This window comes from Boleophthalmus pectinirostris, unplaced genomic scaffold (assembly GCF_026225935.1).
Source record: "Boleophthalmus pectinirostris isolate CB_2022bp ecotype Guang Dong unplaced genomic scaffold, ASM2622593v1 HiC_scaffold_3, whole genome shotgun sequence".
In the NCBI taxonomy this organism is placed as follows: domain Eukaryota; kingdom Metazoa; phylum Chordata; class Actinopteri; order Gobiiformes; family Gobiidae; genus Boleophthalmus; species Boleophthalmus pectinirostris.
In genome coordinates, this window is record NW_026571299.1 from 24711331 (window position 1) to 24725457 (window position 14127).

The following is a 14127-nucleotide window of genomic DNA, read 5'->3' on the forward strand; positions in this document are numbered from 1 at the left end:
CTCTCTGTCTTTCTCTCTCTCTCTTTCTCCACCATCTCTCTCTTTCTTTCTCTCATTCTCCTCCACTCTCAATCTCTCCATTATCTCTTTCTCTCTCTCTCTCTCTCTCTCTCTCTCTCTCACTCTCTCTCACTCTCTGTCTTTCTCTCTCTCTCTTTCTCCACCATCTCTCTCTTTCTCTCTCTCTTTCTTTCTCTCATTCTCCACCACTCTCAATCTCTCTACTATCTCTTTTCTCTCTCTCTCTCCCTCTCTCTCTGTCTTTCTCTCTCTCTCATTCTCCATCACACCCTCTCTCTCTCTCTCTCTCTCTGTCTTTCTCTTTCTCTCATTCTCCACCACTCTCTCTTTCTCCACTTCTCCACTCTCTCTCACTCACTCACTCACTCTCTGTCTTTCTCTCTCTGTCTTTCTCCACCATCTCTCTCTTTCTCTCTCTCTTTCTTTCTCTCATTCTCCACCACTCTCGCTCTCTCCACCATCTCTCTCTCTCTCTCTCTCTCTCTCACTCTCTGTCTTTCTCTCCCTGTCTTTCTCCACCAGCTCTCTCTCTTTCTCTCTCACTCTCTGTCTTTCTCTCTCTCTCTTTCTCCTCTCTCTCTCTCTCTCTCTCTCTCTCTCTTTCTCTTATTCTCCACTCTCTCTTTCTCCACCATCTCTCAGAGAGAAATGACAATAGGCTGGGTGAAAAACCATACTTAGCTGCTCATAGTTACCAAGCTTTTCACGTTGGGGTTCTGTTACCATGAAATGTTCCACAGTATGGTATTAACCTTATACAGGTTAATTTCTCATTCCTCCCCGTCTTTTTTACTCTCTCTCTCGTTCTCCACTTTCTCTCTCATTCTTTAGTCTCTCTTTATCCACTCCCTCTTTCTCTCATTCTCCACCACTCTCTCCTCCTTCACTCTGTCTCACTCTTTCTCTCTCTTCCTTCACTCTCTCTTTCTCCACTATCTCTTTCTTTCTCTCTCTCTCTCCCTCTCTCCCTCTCTCTCTCTCATTCTCCACTATCTATCTCTTTCTTTCTCTCTCTCTCTTTCTCTCCCATTCTCCACTCTCTCTCTCTCTCTCCTCTCTCTCTCTCTCTCTCTCTCTCTCTCTCTCTCTCGTCTCTCTCTCTCTCTCTCTCTCTCTCTCCGTCTGTCTGTCTCTCTCTTTAAGACTTCATATATCTCATTCTTCTCTCAAACGTTGAGTCTGTATTTGTGTGGACATTTCAGATCAGACGGCGTCGCGCTGAAAGAAACATTTATTGACTTATGGGTGTTTTTACTGCTCAAAAATATGTTGACACATGTATTCTTACTGTGAGTGGGGTCGCCTCTTCACAGATCTCACCTGTAAATCAGCCTGGTTGCGTCTCCTGCTTGTTTCTGTGGAGATCGAGAAGTTTAAGGGTGTCCCAAAACATTTGATGTCATTTCGCAGGTTCTTGTAGAAATAACCTCAGATTTCCACAGAATGTAAAGAAACAGATCAAGGTTTTATATTTATTTTTTGTTTTATTTTTGTTCTGTTTTCAGGTCGAGTCGTTCAATCCCAAAGAGAAGTCATTCTGTGTCTTGAAATCTGCTGCACACACTCACCAAGACTGTGCAGAGTGTCTTCAATGCAACATTTGGAAAAACTTCACCAATTGGCAAACAAATTTGGACTCGGTACCAAAAATCTAACGAGGAAGACTGTTTATGCAGGACTAAAGGATCTGATTAGACCATCAGCAGATTCCAAGACACAAAATGACTTCTCTTTGGGAGTGAACGGCTCAACCTGAAAACAGAACAAAAATAAAACAAAAAATAAATATAAAATCTTGATCTGTTTCTGTACATTCTGTGAAAATTTGAGGTTATTTCAACAAGGCTTGCTAAAATTACTGGACTAAAACAGGACAAAACCTGGACTAAAAGAGGACTGAACCAGGACTAAAACAGGTCTAAACCAGGACTAAAACAGGACTGAACCAGGACTAAAACAGGACTAAACCAGGACTAAAACAGGACTAAACCAGGACTAAAACAGGACAAAACCAGGACTAAAACAGGATTGAACCACGACTAAACCAGGACTAAAACAGGACTGAAACCAGGACTAAAACAGGACAAAACCAGGACTAAAACAGGATTGAACCACGACTAAACCAGGACTAAAACAGGACAAAACCAGGACTAAAACAGGACTGAACCAGGACTAAACCAGGACTAAACCAGGAATAAAACAGGACAAAACCAGGACTAAAACAGGACTGAACCAGGACTAAAACAGGACTGAACCAGGACTAAAACAGGTCTAAACCAGGACTAAAACCAGCACTAAACCAGGACTTAAACAGGACAAAACCAGGACTGAACCAGGACTAAACCAGGACTATCCAGGATGAAACCAGGACTAAACCAGGTCTAAAACAGGTCTAAACCAGGACACAAAACATTCAATATAAAATCTTGATCTGTTTTTATACATTCTTTGAAAATTTGAAGTCATTTCAACCAGAATTGCCAAAATTATTGGCCTTGGAAATGATGTCAAACTTTTGGGACACCCTGTACTTTGGAATATTGCTGGTAAAGCCATAACATCTCCGTGGTGACAAGTAACCAGAGGGCCCTCCCTCTACCAGAAAAGTTACTCAGTTAAATCAAGCTGGAGAACAAGTGAGAATGGTGAAATTTGCCGTTTAACTGTCAAAATGCAGATGTTTTGACCTAGTTTATGGTTCATATTTCTGTAATAACTGCACCTAACCACTTGAAAGACTGTCGGTATAGAAAAGTGGTATTAAATATCACCGCCGATATTGACATTTTTGATGGATCAGATATCAGTTCCAAGGTATGGGTTTGGTCAATATCCCGTTGTGGTCTATAAATGTAATGTTTGGTGTAATGAGACGATTTCCTGGCCAATGCTCGTCACAAACACTTCCTAATATTGAACTTGCATTTTTTCAAAGCTGTTCTCTTGTTACTTTAAAAGAAAAATAACACTTACACAACATGTTTGGATCATTTTTATAGGCTGTTTTCATACGCTGTTTGTGTTTAAAGGAAATAAGTAATATTTTCAGTCTTTGGCCTAGTATTGGTTAATATCGAGTACTGACGGATTCTTAAATCTGTAGTATCATCTGTATCGGATTTCCAAAAACTGGATCGGTGCACCTCTAGTCGTTTTACTTTGAATGTGCAAAGTGTTTTCAGTCAAGCCAATTAAAAAAAACAAAAAAAAAAAAAAAAAAACAGATAAGGTTCATACATTGTACATTCACAGTAGGGGTGTGCAAAAATATCAAAATATCAATATATCGTATTGTTTAATGTGATGATACAGTATTGATATCGTGGGCTGCTGTATCGATATATCACCAAGTATTTTTTGGTATATTTTACTAAATTGTTGTTGTTTGTTTAGTGGAAGGAAACTCTTTTATGCGACAAATTTGACATTTTCACAGTTTTAATGATTAAAATGTTTGTACAAAAAGTGTTTTGAAAATGAAAAAACAGTTTTCGATTTTGTGTTTAAATGAATAATGGAAAAAAAAAACTGATAACGACCATTTCCTGTTTACATCATCGCATTTTAAACTGAACTCCGACTGAACCAGGACTGAATCAGGTCCAGGACCAGACTGGGACTGAGTCTGAGACCAAACCAAGACCAGGACCAGGATTGAGACCAGGACTGAGACCGGGACCAGACCGGGACTGAGACCAGGACTGAGACCAGGACCAGACCAGAACTGAGACTCGGACTGAGATAGGGATCAGACCATGATTGAGACTGGGACTGAGACTGGGACCAGACCAGGACTGAGACCAGGACTGAGACCAGGACCAGACCAGAACAGAGACCAGAACTGAGACCAGGACTGAGACCGGGACTGAGACCAGGACCAGACCAGGACTGAGACCGGGACTGAGACTGGGACCAAACCAGAACTGAGACCGGGACTGAGACTGGGATCAGACTAGGAGTGAAAACGGTTAAGTCCCGTTTTAGTCCTGTTTTAGTCCTGGTTCAGTCCATATGCGGCACAAGAGTCTCACATCGCAGTTTATGTCACGTAAACAGGAAATGGCATTATCCGTTTTTTTCCATTATTCATTTAAACACAAAATCAAAACCTGAAAAAACAAATCATTATCTGTTTTTTCATTTGGGTTTTGGAGACAAATAATGAAGAAAATACGAAATGAATGATACACAGATTGTCATGTAATGATAAAGTCATATACTGTACAGTAGGTATGGTACTACATATCTACAGTTACCAAATCAGTTCTTGAATACTGTGAGATAATCGTTTTGGAATTGTCGTGCTTCTCTCGTCCTCGGGTGAGATTTCAGACTAAGGGTTTTGAAGGAGTGAGGAGAACAGAGCTGGGACGCGGCCGCTGACCTCTCAAAGGTCACGGTTCTTCCTGTGTGTCAGCTGCACAGCACACTTTCACTTTGTTCTCATATCCAGAGTATCTCTCCTCCTCCGCTCTCCTCCGCTCACATCCAACATCCATCCATCCACACGTTTTAATCAAAGTGTGAGAGCCACAGTCTGTGGAGCACATGACGACGTGAGGACGAGGGAGGGAGGAAAGAAATATGCAGAGAAAAGAGAGAAAAAAGAAACATGATGGATCACACTGAAGTTAAAGTTATCATTTTAAAGTCATTGTGTGTTCTCAATTTGCACTGCGAGTGAAGTAAGACTACATGTCTTCTACTACTACTACTACTACTACTACTGCTACTACTAGTACTAGTACTACTACTACTGCTGCTGCTACTAGTACAGCTACTACTATTATTACTTTTACTATTACTACCACTACTACTACTGCTACTACTACTACTCCAACTACTACTACTACTACTACTATTACTACTTTTACTATTACTACCACTACTACTACTACTACTCCAACTACTACTACTACTACTATTACTACTTTTACTATTACTACCACTACTACTACTACTGCTACCACTACTACTAGTACTACTACTACTACTACTACTACTACTACTACTACTCCACTACTACTACTACTGCTACTACTACTACTACTACTACTACTACTACTACTACTACTACTACTACTGCTGCTACTACTGCTACTACTACTACTACTACTACTACTACTACTACTGCTGCTACTACTGCTATTACTACTACTACTACTACTACTACTACTACTACTGCTACTACTGCTGCTACTACTACTACTACTACTACTACTACTACTACTACTACTACTACTACTAGCTACTACTACTACTACTACTACTACTACTACTACTACTACTACTACTACTACTACTACTACTACTGCTACTGCTGCTACTGCTGCTGCTGCTGCTACTGCTACAGCTACTACTACTACTACTTTTACTATTACTACCACCACTACTACTCCAACTACTACTACCTCCACTACTACTACCACTCCTACTATTACTACTACTACTCTAACTAGTACTACTACTCCAACTACTCCAACTATTACTACTCCAACTACTAATACTATTACTACTACTACTACATTTGTTATGACATTCTTGGGATGCTTGTATAAGTTTGGTCAAATTCCTGTGAGTTAAAATGTGCACCATTCCTTTTTGAACCACAGAAAGTGCCTTGTGAGCATGCTAGTTGTTGTTGGTATTCCAGCCACAACAAAATTGCAAGTTTGAAAAAGCACTTACAAACTCGATGTGTTGAATAATTAAGAGGGTCTCCATGAAGATAAAAAGGTTTAACACCATATCGTGAAACACGCCAGACAAAGCAATAACATCTCCATGGAGAAAAGCTACGCAATGAATCTTTAACTATTAGTGTTTCTAATGTTTGTCATGTCTCTCCACAGCAACAAGAACAGGACCCCACAAACCTGTACATCTCCAACCTGCCTGTGTCCATGGACGAGCAGGAGCTGGAGAGCATGCTCAAGTCCTTTGGTCAGGTCATCTCCACCAGGATCCTCCGAGACGCCAACGGGACCAGCCGCGGGGTCGGGTTTGCCAGGTCTGTGCCCTTTAAAAGTCCTATATTACACTAAACGGACTCTTGAGAGCTTTAAGTTTTGTTATAATGCTGTTACATCCTCAAAAACAGACCTGGAGTTGTGTTTTGTTTCATTTGTACTTTTTATTATTAGTCTGTCTACATCTCCAAAGCTCAAAATGCTCTGTTCCACCTTGTGATGTCATGTAGTGGTAGTTTTCAAGTTAACAGCTACATTTTATATTTGTTTGGCAAAGATTGACAGTTCTAGAGCTGAAATTATGGAAATAATTCTAGTGAAGGTGTATCGAGTTTGAAAACACAGTGGAATTTGTGAGAAGAATTCCTAAGCCTAAATATGCAGGGTTTGTGTGTTAAAAATGTGTGAAAGAAACAAAACACAACAACGAAACAACATTATATCACCAGAAAATTGTGGAATATAAATCCTATAAGAACTGAAGAATAACAAAGAAAGTCAGGCCCCAACATGCACAATAGTCACGTCAAGTAAAAACTATGTGTACTGTAAATTTAACACAACCCTAGTAAAACGTAACACATACAGTACCGTATTTTTCAGACTATAAGGCGCACTTAAAATCATTTAATTTTCTCAAAAATTGACAGTGTGCCTTATAATTCTGTGGGTCTTATGTATTAATTCTGGTTGTGCTTACTAACCTTGAACGGATTTTATGTGGAACACGGTGCTCAAAAATCTGTCAAAATGTTTTAGTACAACTTTGTTAAACTACGAAGCTGCACCGCTTGATGGATTGTCGGAGCATTACGGCTAACGTAGTCAGGAGTAAAGGGCGAAGTATAGTTTTGACTTTTGCCTTGTCACCTTCATCACAGAAGGGACACATTTATTCCACTGAGTCGTGTCCTTTGGTCCAACAGAAGTTGATTGCATCAGCCACAAGGAGCGAGCTGCTTATAGTTTATGCAAATGAGCCATGTGGTTTTAAGTTTTGTTTCTGTAAAACGTAAACAAATGTGCACAAAGCTGCAAACACAATATTACTCAATGTATATTTGAGTCATCCAAGTAGGAAATAAAAAAAACAAACTTAAATGATGCACCACTATTCACATTCATAACACACATTCACCAAGACAGGGAGGCAATGGCGGGCGAATTACGCCACGATCTGCCAATGGATCATGGACGCCTGGGTCAGTCTCAAGTGTCGTCCATTTGTTTCACTTTATACGCCTTATAATCCTGTGTACCTTATGTTTGAAAATAGACGAAAGAATTCAACATTATTGATATTACGTCTTATAATCCGGTGCATCTTATAGTCCGAAAAACACGGTAATTGTAACAGATAATATTCCCTACAACTATACAACAACTCACTCTTATGTAACAGATAATACTCCCTACAACTATACAACAACTCACTCTTATGTAACAGATAATACTCCCTACAACTGTACACCAACTCACCCTTATGGAACAGATAATACTCCCTACAACTGTACAACAACTCACCCTTATGGAACAGATAACCCTATGTCCTGTTAATTTGTTAGATTTGTATAATTATGTCTTGTCTCTTGCTCTTTTTTTGCTACTTATTTAGAATTTATTATCACCATTTATATTTTTTACTCTTTGTTATTATATTTATTGTGATGTGTGAGCTACTGTGTCCAAATAATTTCCCTTGTGGATCCATAAACTTTGTCTAAGTCTAAATCTAATAACAATAACAAACAATGAAGAAAACAGGATTAAAATAAACTGGTTAAATAACATACTGTATTTTTTGCACTATAGGATTATAAGACGCACTGTCATTAAATGGTCTATTTTCAAAATTTTTCACAAATAAACTGCACCAGACTTTAAAGGAAACACAACAGTTGGACAGTGGGACTTTGTTTGTGGGCGTTCACGGTGACTCTGGGCTTTGTTCAGTTGTGGCGTGTAGGGAGGGTGCTGTCTGGGACCGCTGGATTGTCGGCGTGTTCGCAGTGACTCAGTTGTTCAGTTGTGTCTAGAAGTGGCACATTGCACTCACTTTTTCGGTTCGTTCCTCCGTTCTGTTCCTCGTCAGCGTGGAGTGATGAGTGTGTCTGTGGGTGTGTTTCACTGTGCGGTCGCTGTCTGTGTGTTTGCGTGCGCTGTGGGTGGTGCGGCTTTGTAGTTTACTGAAGTCGTGCTGGGACACCCGAGTGAATTCGTGTATAGGGCGCTCTGGATTGTGGGTCGTTTTTTGATGGGGTTGGAGGCTTATGAGCCCGTCCTATAGTGCAGAAAATACGGCATATACATCTAGAAAACAAGCATAGATTGTATAAAGTGGACTAAAGGAGTGTGCATTCGGCTCCAGTCAAATGAAGCTCATGGAGGCTTGGAATATGGTGCCAGTTCTATATTAGGAATAAGAATTAATTTACCGACAAAATAGTGAAATAAAAACACTGGCATCATGTAGAGCGGGTTAATACAAACATTTTCAGAACAAAATGAGGAGTCTGCGCAGCAGTTACAGAGAGAGGGATGACATTTTTTTCAATACAAAGGGAATCGGAGCCAGAGTTGATGGAACTGGAAGCGCCCCCATGCTCACTTATTTATTAAATGAATCTCAAAAGCAAACTTTGGCCATTGGGATTCCGGTTTGGAGCAGAGTTCTCATTCTCTAAATTTGGCTATTTTCTGTTAAATAGCGTTGATTCAAAGCGTTTTTGTTCTTTTTTTTTGTGTGTTTTTTTTGTTTAGTTTCATGAAATTAAAATAAGAGTCATTGTCAATGGGACTTAGCTTTCGTTTTCTTTTTTGCTGGACGTGCAGAACATACTCTTGCGTTAGCGTGAGGAGACAGGCTGATAAAGCGTCTGCTCTGTGTCCTGAAAGCTGCACATCAGGGAGATATCATATAAAACCATTATAAAACCATTCAACCTTAATGTCGAAACCACAAAAGCTTCAAGTATCCCTCTTGACTCTCTCTCAACGCTCATTATGCTTTCAGAATGGAGTCCACGGAGAAGTGTGAGGCCATAATACAACATTTCAATGGCAAATTTATCAAGACGCCCCCGGGAGTGCCTGGTATGTGCGCGGCGTTTGTGCAGAGCGCCATGGTAACCTGATATGTCTGTTGTTGTTTTGGTGCTGTCTCTGAGTCCTCTGTTGTGTTTGAACTCCAGCTCCCACAGAGCCATTATTGTGCAAGTTCGCCGACGGAGGCCAGAAGAAGAGACAGAACCAGGGGAAGTATCTCCAGAACGGACGGCCCTGGGCTAGAGACTCAGACACGGTAATATATTTTTCTGTTTATTTACTGTTTGCGTGATTTTATCTTCTCTCATTTAGACTGCAATGCTTTTTTTTTTGTGGTATCCGGCAACATGCACTACAACCAGACTTAAAACCAGGGGGACAGTGCCTAAAACCAGACTAAGACCAGACTCAAAACTAGTGGGACAGGGCCTAACACCAGACTAAGACCAGACTTAAAACCAGGGGGACGGGGCCTACGACCAGACTTAAAACCAGGGGGACAGGGCCTAAAACCAGACTAAGACCAGACTTAAAACCAGGGGGACAGGGCCTAAAACCAGACTAAGACCAGACTTAAAACCAGTGGGACGGGGCCTACGACCAGACTTAAAACCAGGGGGACAGGGCCTAAAACCAGACTAAGACCAGACTTAAAACCAGGGAGATGGGGTCTAACACCAGACTACTAAAATCAGATTTAAAACCAGGATGATGAGGCCTAACACCAAATTAAGACCAGACTTAAAACCAGGGAGATGGGGCCTACGACCAGACTTAAACCAGGGAGCCTAAGACCAGACTAAGACCAGACTTAAAACCAGGATGGCGGGGCCTACAACCACACTTAAAACCAGGGAGATGGGGCCTAAAATCAGACCAAGGCCAGACTTAAAACCAGACTTAAATCCAGGGGGACAGGCCCTAATTAAACTCTTTTAAATCTTCATTATTGGGTTCTAACAAAATACACAAAATATTGCAATAAATATCGTACAGTGAGATGCATATCATGAAAATATATCATGATGTTTCTCCTTACAATAATCATAATACTTACATTTCCACTTAAAGGTTCTTGGCCTATGACTTTTAGATGGATAGGCTCAGTTAATATACAGTAGTGTGGACGTTCCTGAGGTGTTTAAATAAGAAAATAAACTGATCTGTTTTATCATTTGTGAGTATTTCAGGTTAGAGCCAGATCAGATTGTACTTTGACATGAAATCTCCAAAAGGTAAATTCACAAATGTTGTACCTTGTCATTTCTAAAAGTGACTAGGCCCAAGAACTCACGGTATTAGAAAAGAAATCTGCCTGCATTTGAAGCTTCCCTCCATCTGTGTTAAATATTATTGGCCTGTACATTGTCCAAATATATATATGTGAAAAATACTATACTACTTTTACTTTTATATGACTTTTATTTGTAGTCATCATTTCTTTCGTTTAGCTCATTCATTTGAACTTTTTCATTTCATTTTTGGTTCACGGTTCATAGTTTCATTTTTCATTTGAATCATTTTTGAAAGGATGACTCAACTACATTACACTTTTCAAATTTTAACAGCACAGTTTTCGTCTTTGTCCTTCACTTTTGCAGCGTGTTTTGTTAAATGACTGCTTTTAGTTTGTGCAGTTTGATGTAATTGAGGATAATGTGGCCCATGTGATCAGTCACTTTTATAACATTTGAAAGTTGGTTGAAAAGTTTTACTGACTGCTCCGTGTTTTAGCTGGTTTAGCCTGGTTCATTTGTGATTCTAGTCTTTTATTATTTACACAAAGGTTAAAGGGCACTTGGTCTGCCCCAGTTACACAGCTGGGTAGTTCAGTTACATTTACTCTGTTGTATTTACAGTAACTTTGTACTTAAATGTAAATAACTGTGACTAATTTGAATTTGAATTTGATTTTACTTGATACAGTAATGCAGGATATATAAATTCAAATAAACATCAAAACAACAAAATCAACATAACCACACACACACACACACACACTCACTCACTCATACTTGACTGTTAGACAAATAATAAATCAAATCTGAACAAAAAACTAAGACAGAGTTCAAAGATAATCACCAAATACAACAAGATGAACAACAAAATTCAACAAAATGATCAAAAACAATGACATGGGTTTTATAAATATTGATCCAGAAAAACCTGAATTTCTGCTTGGGGATCAATAAAATATTTTGATATATAAAGTAATAAAGTAAAACACTATCTGTCTATCTATCTATCTGTCGCTCTACCTAACTATCGCTGTATCTATAAATCAAACATTACATCCTGACTGTTAGTCTTTAAGTTATTCTTACTGGAGAAGTACTTTTCCCAAATAATTTTTACTAATACTAGGGGTGTAATGATATCCAAGTCTCACAATACGATATCATCACAATATGACTCTCATGATACGATATTTATTGCGATATCGTGGGAAAGCTCACGTCATGTAACAATATCCAAATCTCTCTGTACAATATTTTCACGATATATATCTCACTGTACAGTATTTATTGTGGTATTTTTTCAAGGCTAATATGCTACTTTTTTCTCGACAAGACTTAATCCAAAGAAGTACGACTTCAAAGTGCTCAAAATTGTTATTTCTTCTTGTAGTCTACACTGAAATGGAGCAAAGGATCATGGTCTATGTAGTTCCCTCTGTCTTTTTTTAGCTATTGCTGCACCATAACTCTTAATTTAAGCAAAGAGACTTGTAATTTGATATATTGTGATGGTCCACGATATTATTGTGAGACCTTTGATGATACGATATCACAATATTTCAGTTGTTACATCCCTTACTATTAATAATACTTCTAGTTGAATAATATTATTTTGAAGTAGCGTTACTCTTACTTGAGTACTATTTTAGGTTACTCTACCATCTCTGCCCAGTTGTCAATAACATAAAAACTATCTGACCCATACTACACACTACAATATTAGCTGATTATATTTATATATTTGGTTGTACTTTATATTTCTGGGCAACACACAGTAGCCCAAGAAAACTCCTGTAGGTCTACACATTGTACTTTTACCACCAACAACTTCTATTTAAAACTCAGAAGTCATATATAATGTATATTTAGTGTGAGTGTGTGTGTGTGTGTGTTGTGTGCGGTGTCGTGAAGCCTGTTTGTGAATAACGTGCATTGTTTTTGCAGGGAGGAATGACGCTAGCGTATGACCCCACAGCCTTACAGAACGGGTGAGTGAGATGGTATGCAGGGCTCAAAACAACCCCAGCCCTCTACACAAATATGTGGAAGAGCCGGCCAGCACCTCCCCCTGCTGGACGCAAAAGGAAGCACAGGATAAACAGAATTTTTTTTTTTTTGCACAACAGGACACATTATAAGACTATAGTAAATAATATAGCATTTGTTTCACTGCTGAATAGTGAATTATATATAAGTATAAGTCAGATTTATTTAATATTTAAACTCACACTGAGGATTAGCTATTGCAGAGGTGGGATTTACAAGTCGTATTTTTAGGGCTTGAGACTTGACTTGATAAAATAGATTAAGACTTGGGACTCGACTTGAACTTCAAGGTTAATGACTTGGGACTTGACTCGGACTTGAGGCCTGTGACTTGAGAAGACTTGAGAAGCACTTTTAAATCTGAATTCTTTCTGCTCTGACCATAATGATTCACTCTAAGATCTTATCAAGACATTTATAAAGGAAAAATTTAAATTTCTACAACTCATAAAAACCCTATACATACTAATATATAAATATACTATGACTTTTTAAGTACAAGTTATTTAAAAATTCATATAAATTGCAAAAATCGAATTTGGTGCTTTGGTTAAAGTCTTGAAATGACTTGAAGCTCAAGACGACTCAGACTTGACTTGGATTTATGGACCAGTGACTTGAAACTCGACTTGACTTGGGACTTGAGACTTATTTGAGACTTGTAAAACGATGACCCCACCTCTGAGCTATTGTGATTTGAATTTTTTAATGATAATATTGTATTTAAAAAATCAATATGTGTATCTTAAAGGTGCAATATGTAACTTTACTAATCCAACACCTCTTCTGTCACCATGGAAATGTTCTTCCTTTGCCTGGAATGCTCCACTATGGCATTAAACTTATCTATTTAGCATTTATTTGATCAAATGTCTTCAAAAAATACTTGTAAAAACATGCATTCTTACTGTGAGCAGAGTTGCCGCTCCCTAGATCCGATTTGTAACTTGACCTGTTCGTGTCTGCTGCCATCTCCATGGAGATAGACAAGTTTAATGTCATACTGTGGAGTGTTCAAGGCCATAAAATAACATCTACTGTATATGGAGATAAAAATATAACAGAATCTCCTCCAGAAAAGTTACACAAAAATGAAAATATTCTGTGCAAATTATAATGGATTTTTTAGAGAATTGTGTATGCTTCAAAGTGAGAGTAATATATTTTTCCACACTTTATTTGGACTTTCAGTTTGATTATTTAAAAAAAAAAAAAAAAAAAAAAAAAAGACTAGAATGTTGACCGTGACTTTGTTGTTTGTTTGCAGGTTCTACTCATCGCCGTACAGTCTGGGCCCAAACCGGATGATTGCTCAGACCTCTCTGCCGTACATGCATTCACCTGTCTCCTCCTACCAGGTCACTCTCACTTTAATCTCTTCTATCTGCCGTAAAAACACAAACGAGCCGGTGTATTTATTAACAGGCCCAAGCGTGGAAACACGGAGAGGCTTGCGTAACTTTACTGAATCATAAAGTTAATCCATATCCTCGAGAAAACATGACATTTATTCTAAAAAGACTGAGTATAAAACTGTTCCTCAAGTGTTTTCTCCATTAAAGGCGCTGTACCTGATTGTTACTGTCATAAAATGTGCAAAACAGAGCTTTCATTTGAAACAGTTTGCAGTGGTCCAAAGTTCTTCCTCACTTAATTTATGCATTCAGAGCATCTTAAATTTTCAGTGAGTTTAGAAGCTCTTTTCACAATCTTAATCAGTGTGGTAAAGCTATCAGACTATAAACCACATTATAATTTGATGTAAACAGTACAAAGCAGTTTTATTTTGACCTCAAGAGCTGCTTATG

General features: G+C 38.7%; 1 protein-coding gene across 4 annotated transcripts in view; it reads left to right on the forward strand.

Annotated features, from left to right (window-relative positions):
* Window positions 1-14127, forward strand: part of LOC110171295 (RNA-binding motif, single-stranded-interacting protein 2-like) — a 121782-nt gene that overhangs the window by 88625 nt on the left and 19030 nt on the right. For all 4 annotated transcript variants that reach the window (XM_055160193.1, XM_055160196.1, XM_055160194.1 and 1 more), the window contains exons 5-9: window positions 5874-6031; window positions 9004-9083; window positions 9182-9291; window positions 12218-12261; window positions 13587-13677. In XM_055160193.1, coding sequence (XP_055016168.1) covers window positions 5874-6031; window positions 9004-9083; window positions 9182-9291; window positions 12218-12261; window positions 13587-13677 — 483 coding nt within the window. The remainder of the gene's footprint in view (window positions 1-5873; window positions 6032-9003; window positions 9084-9181; window positions 9292-12217; window positions 12262-13586; window positions 13678-14127) is intronic.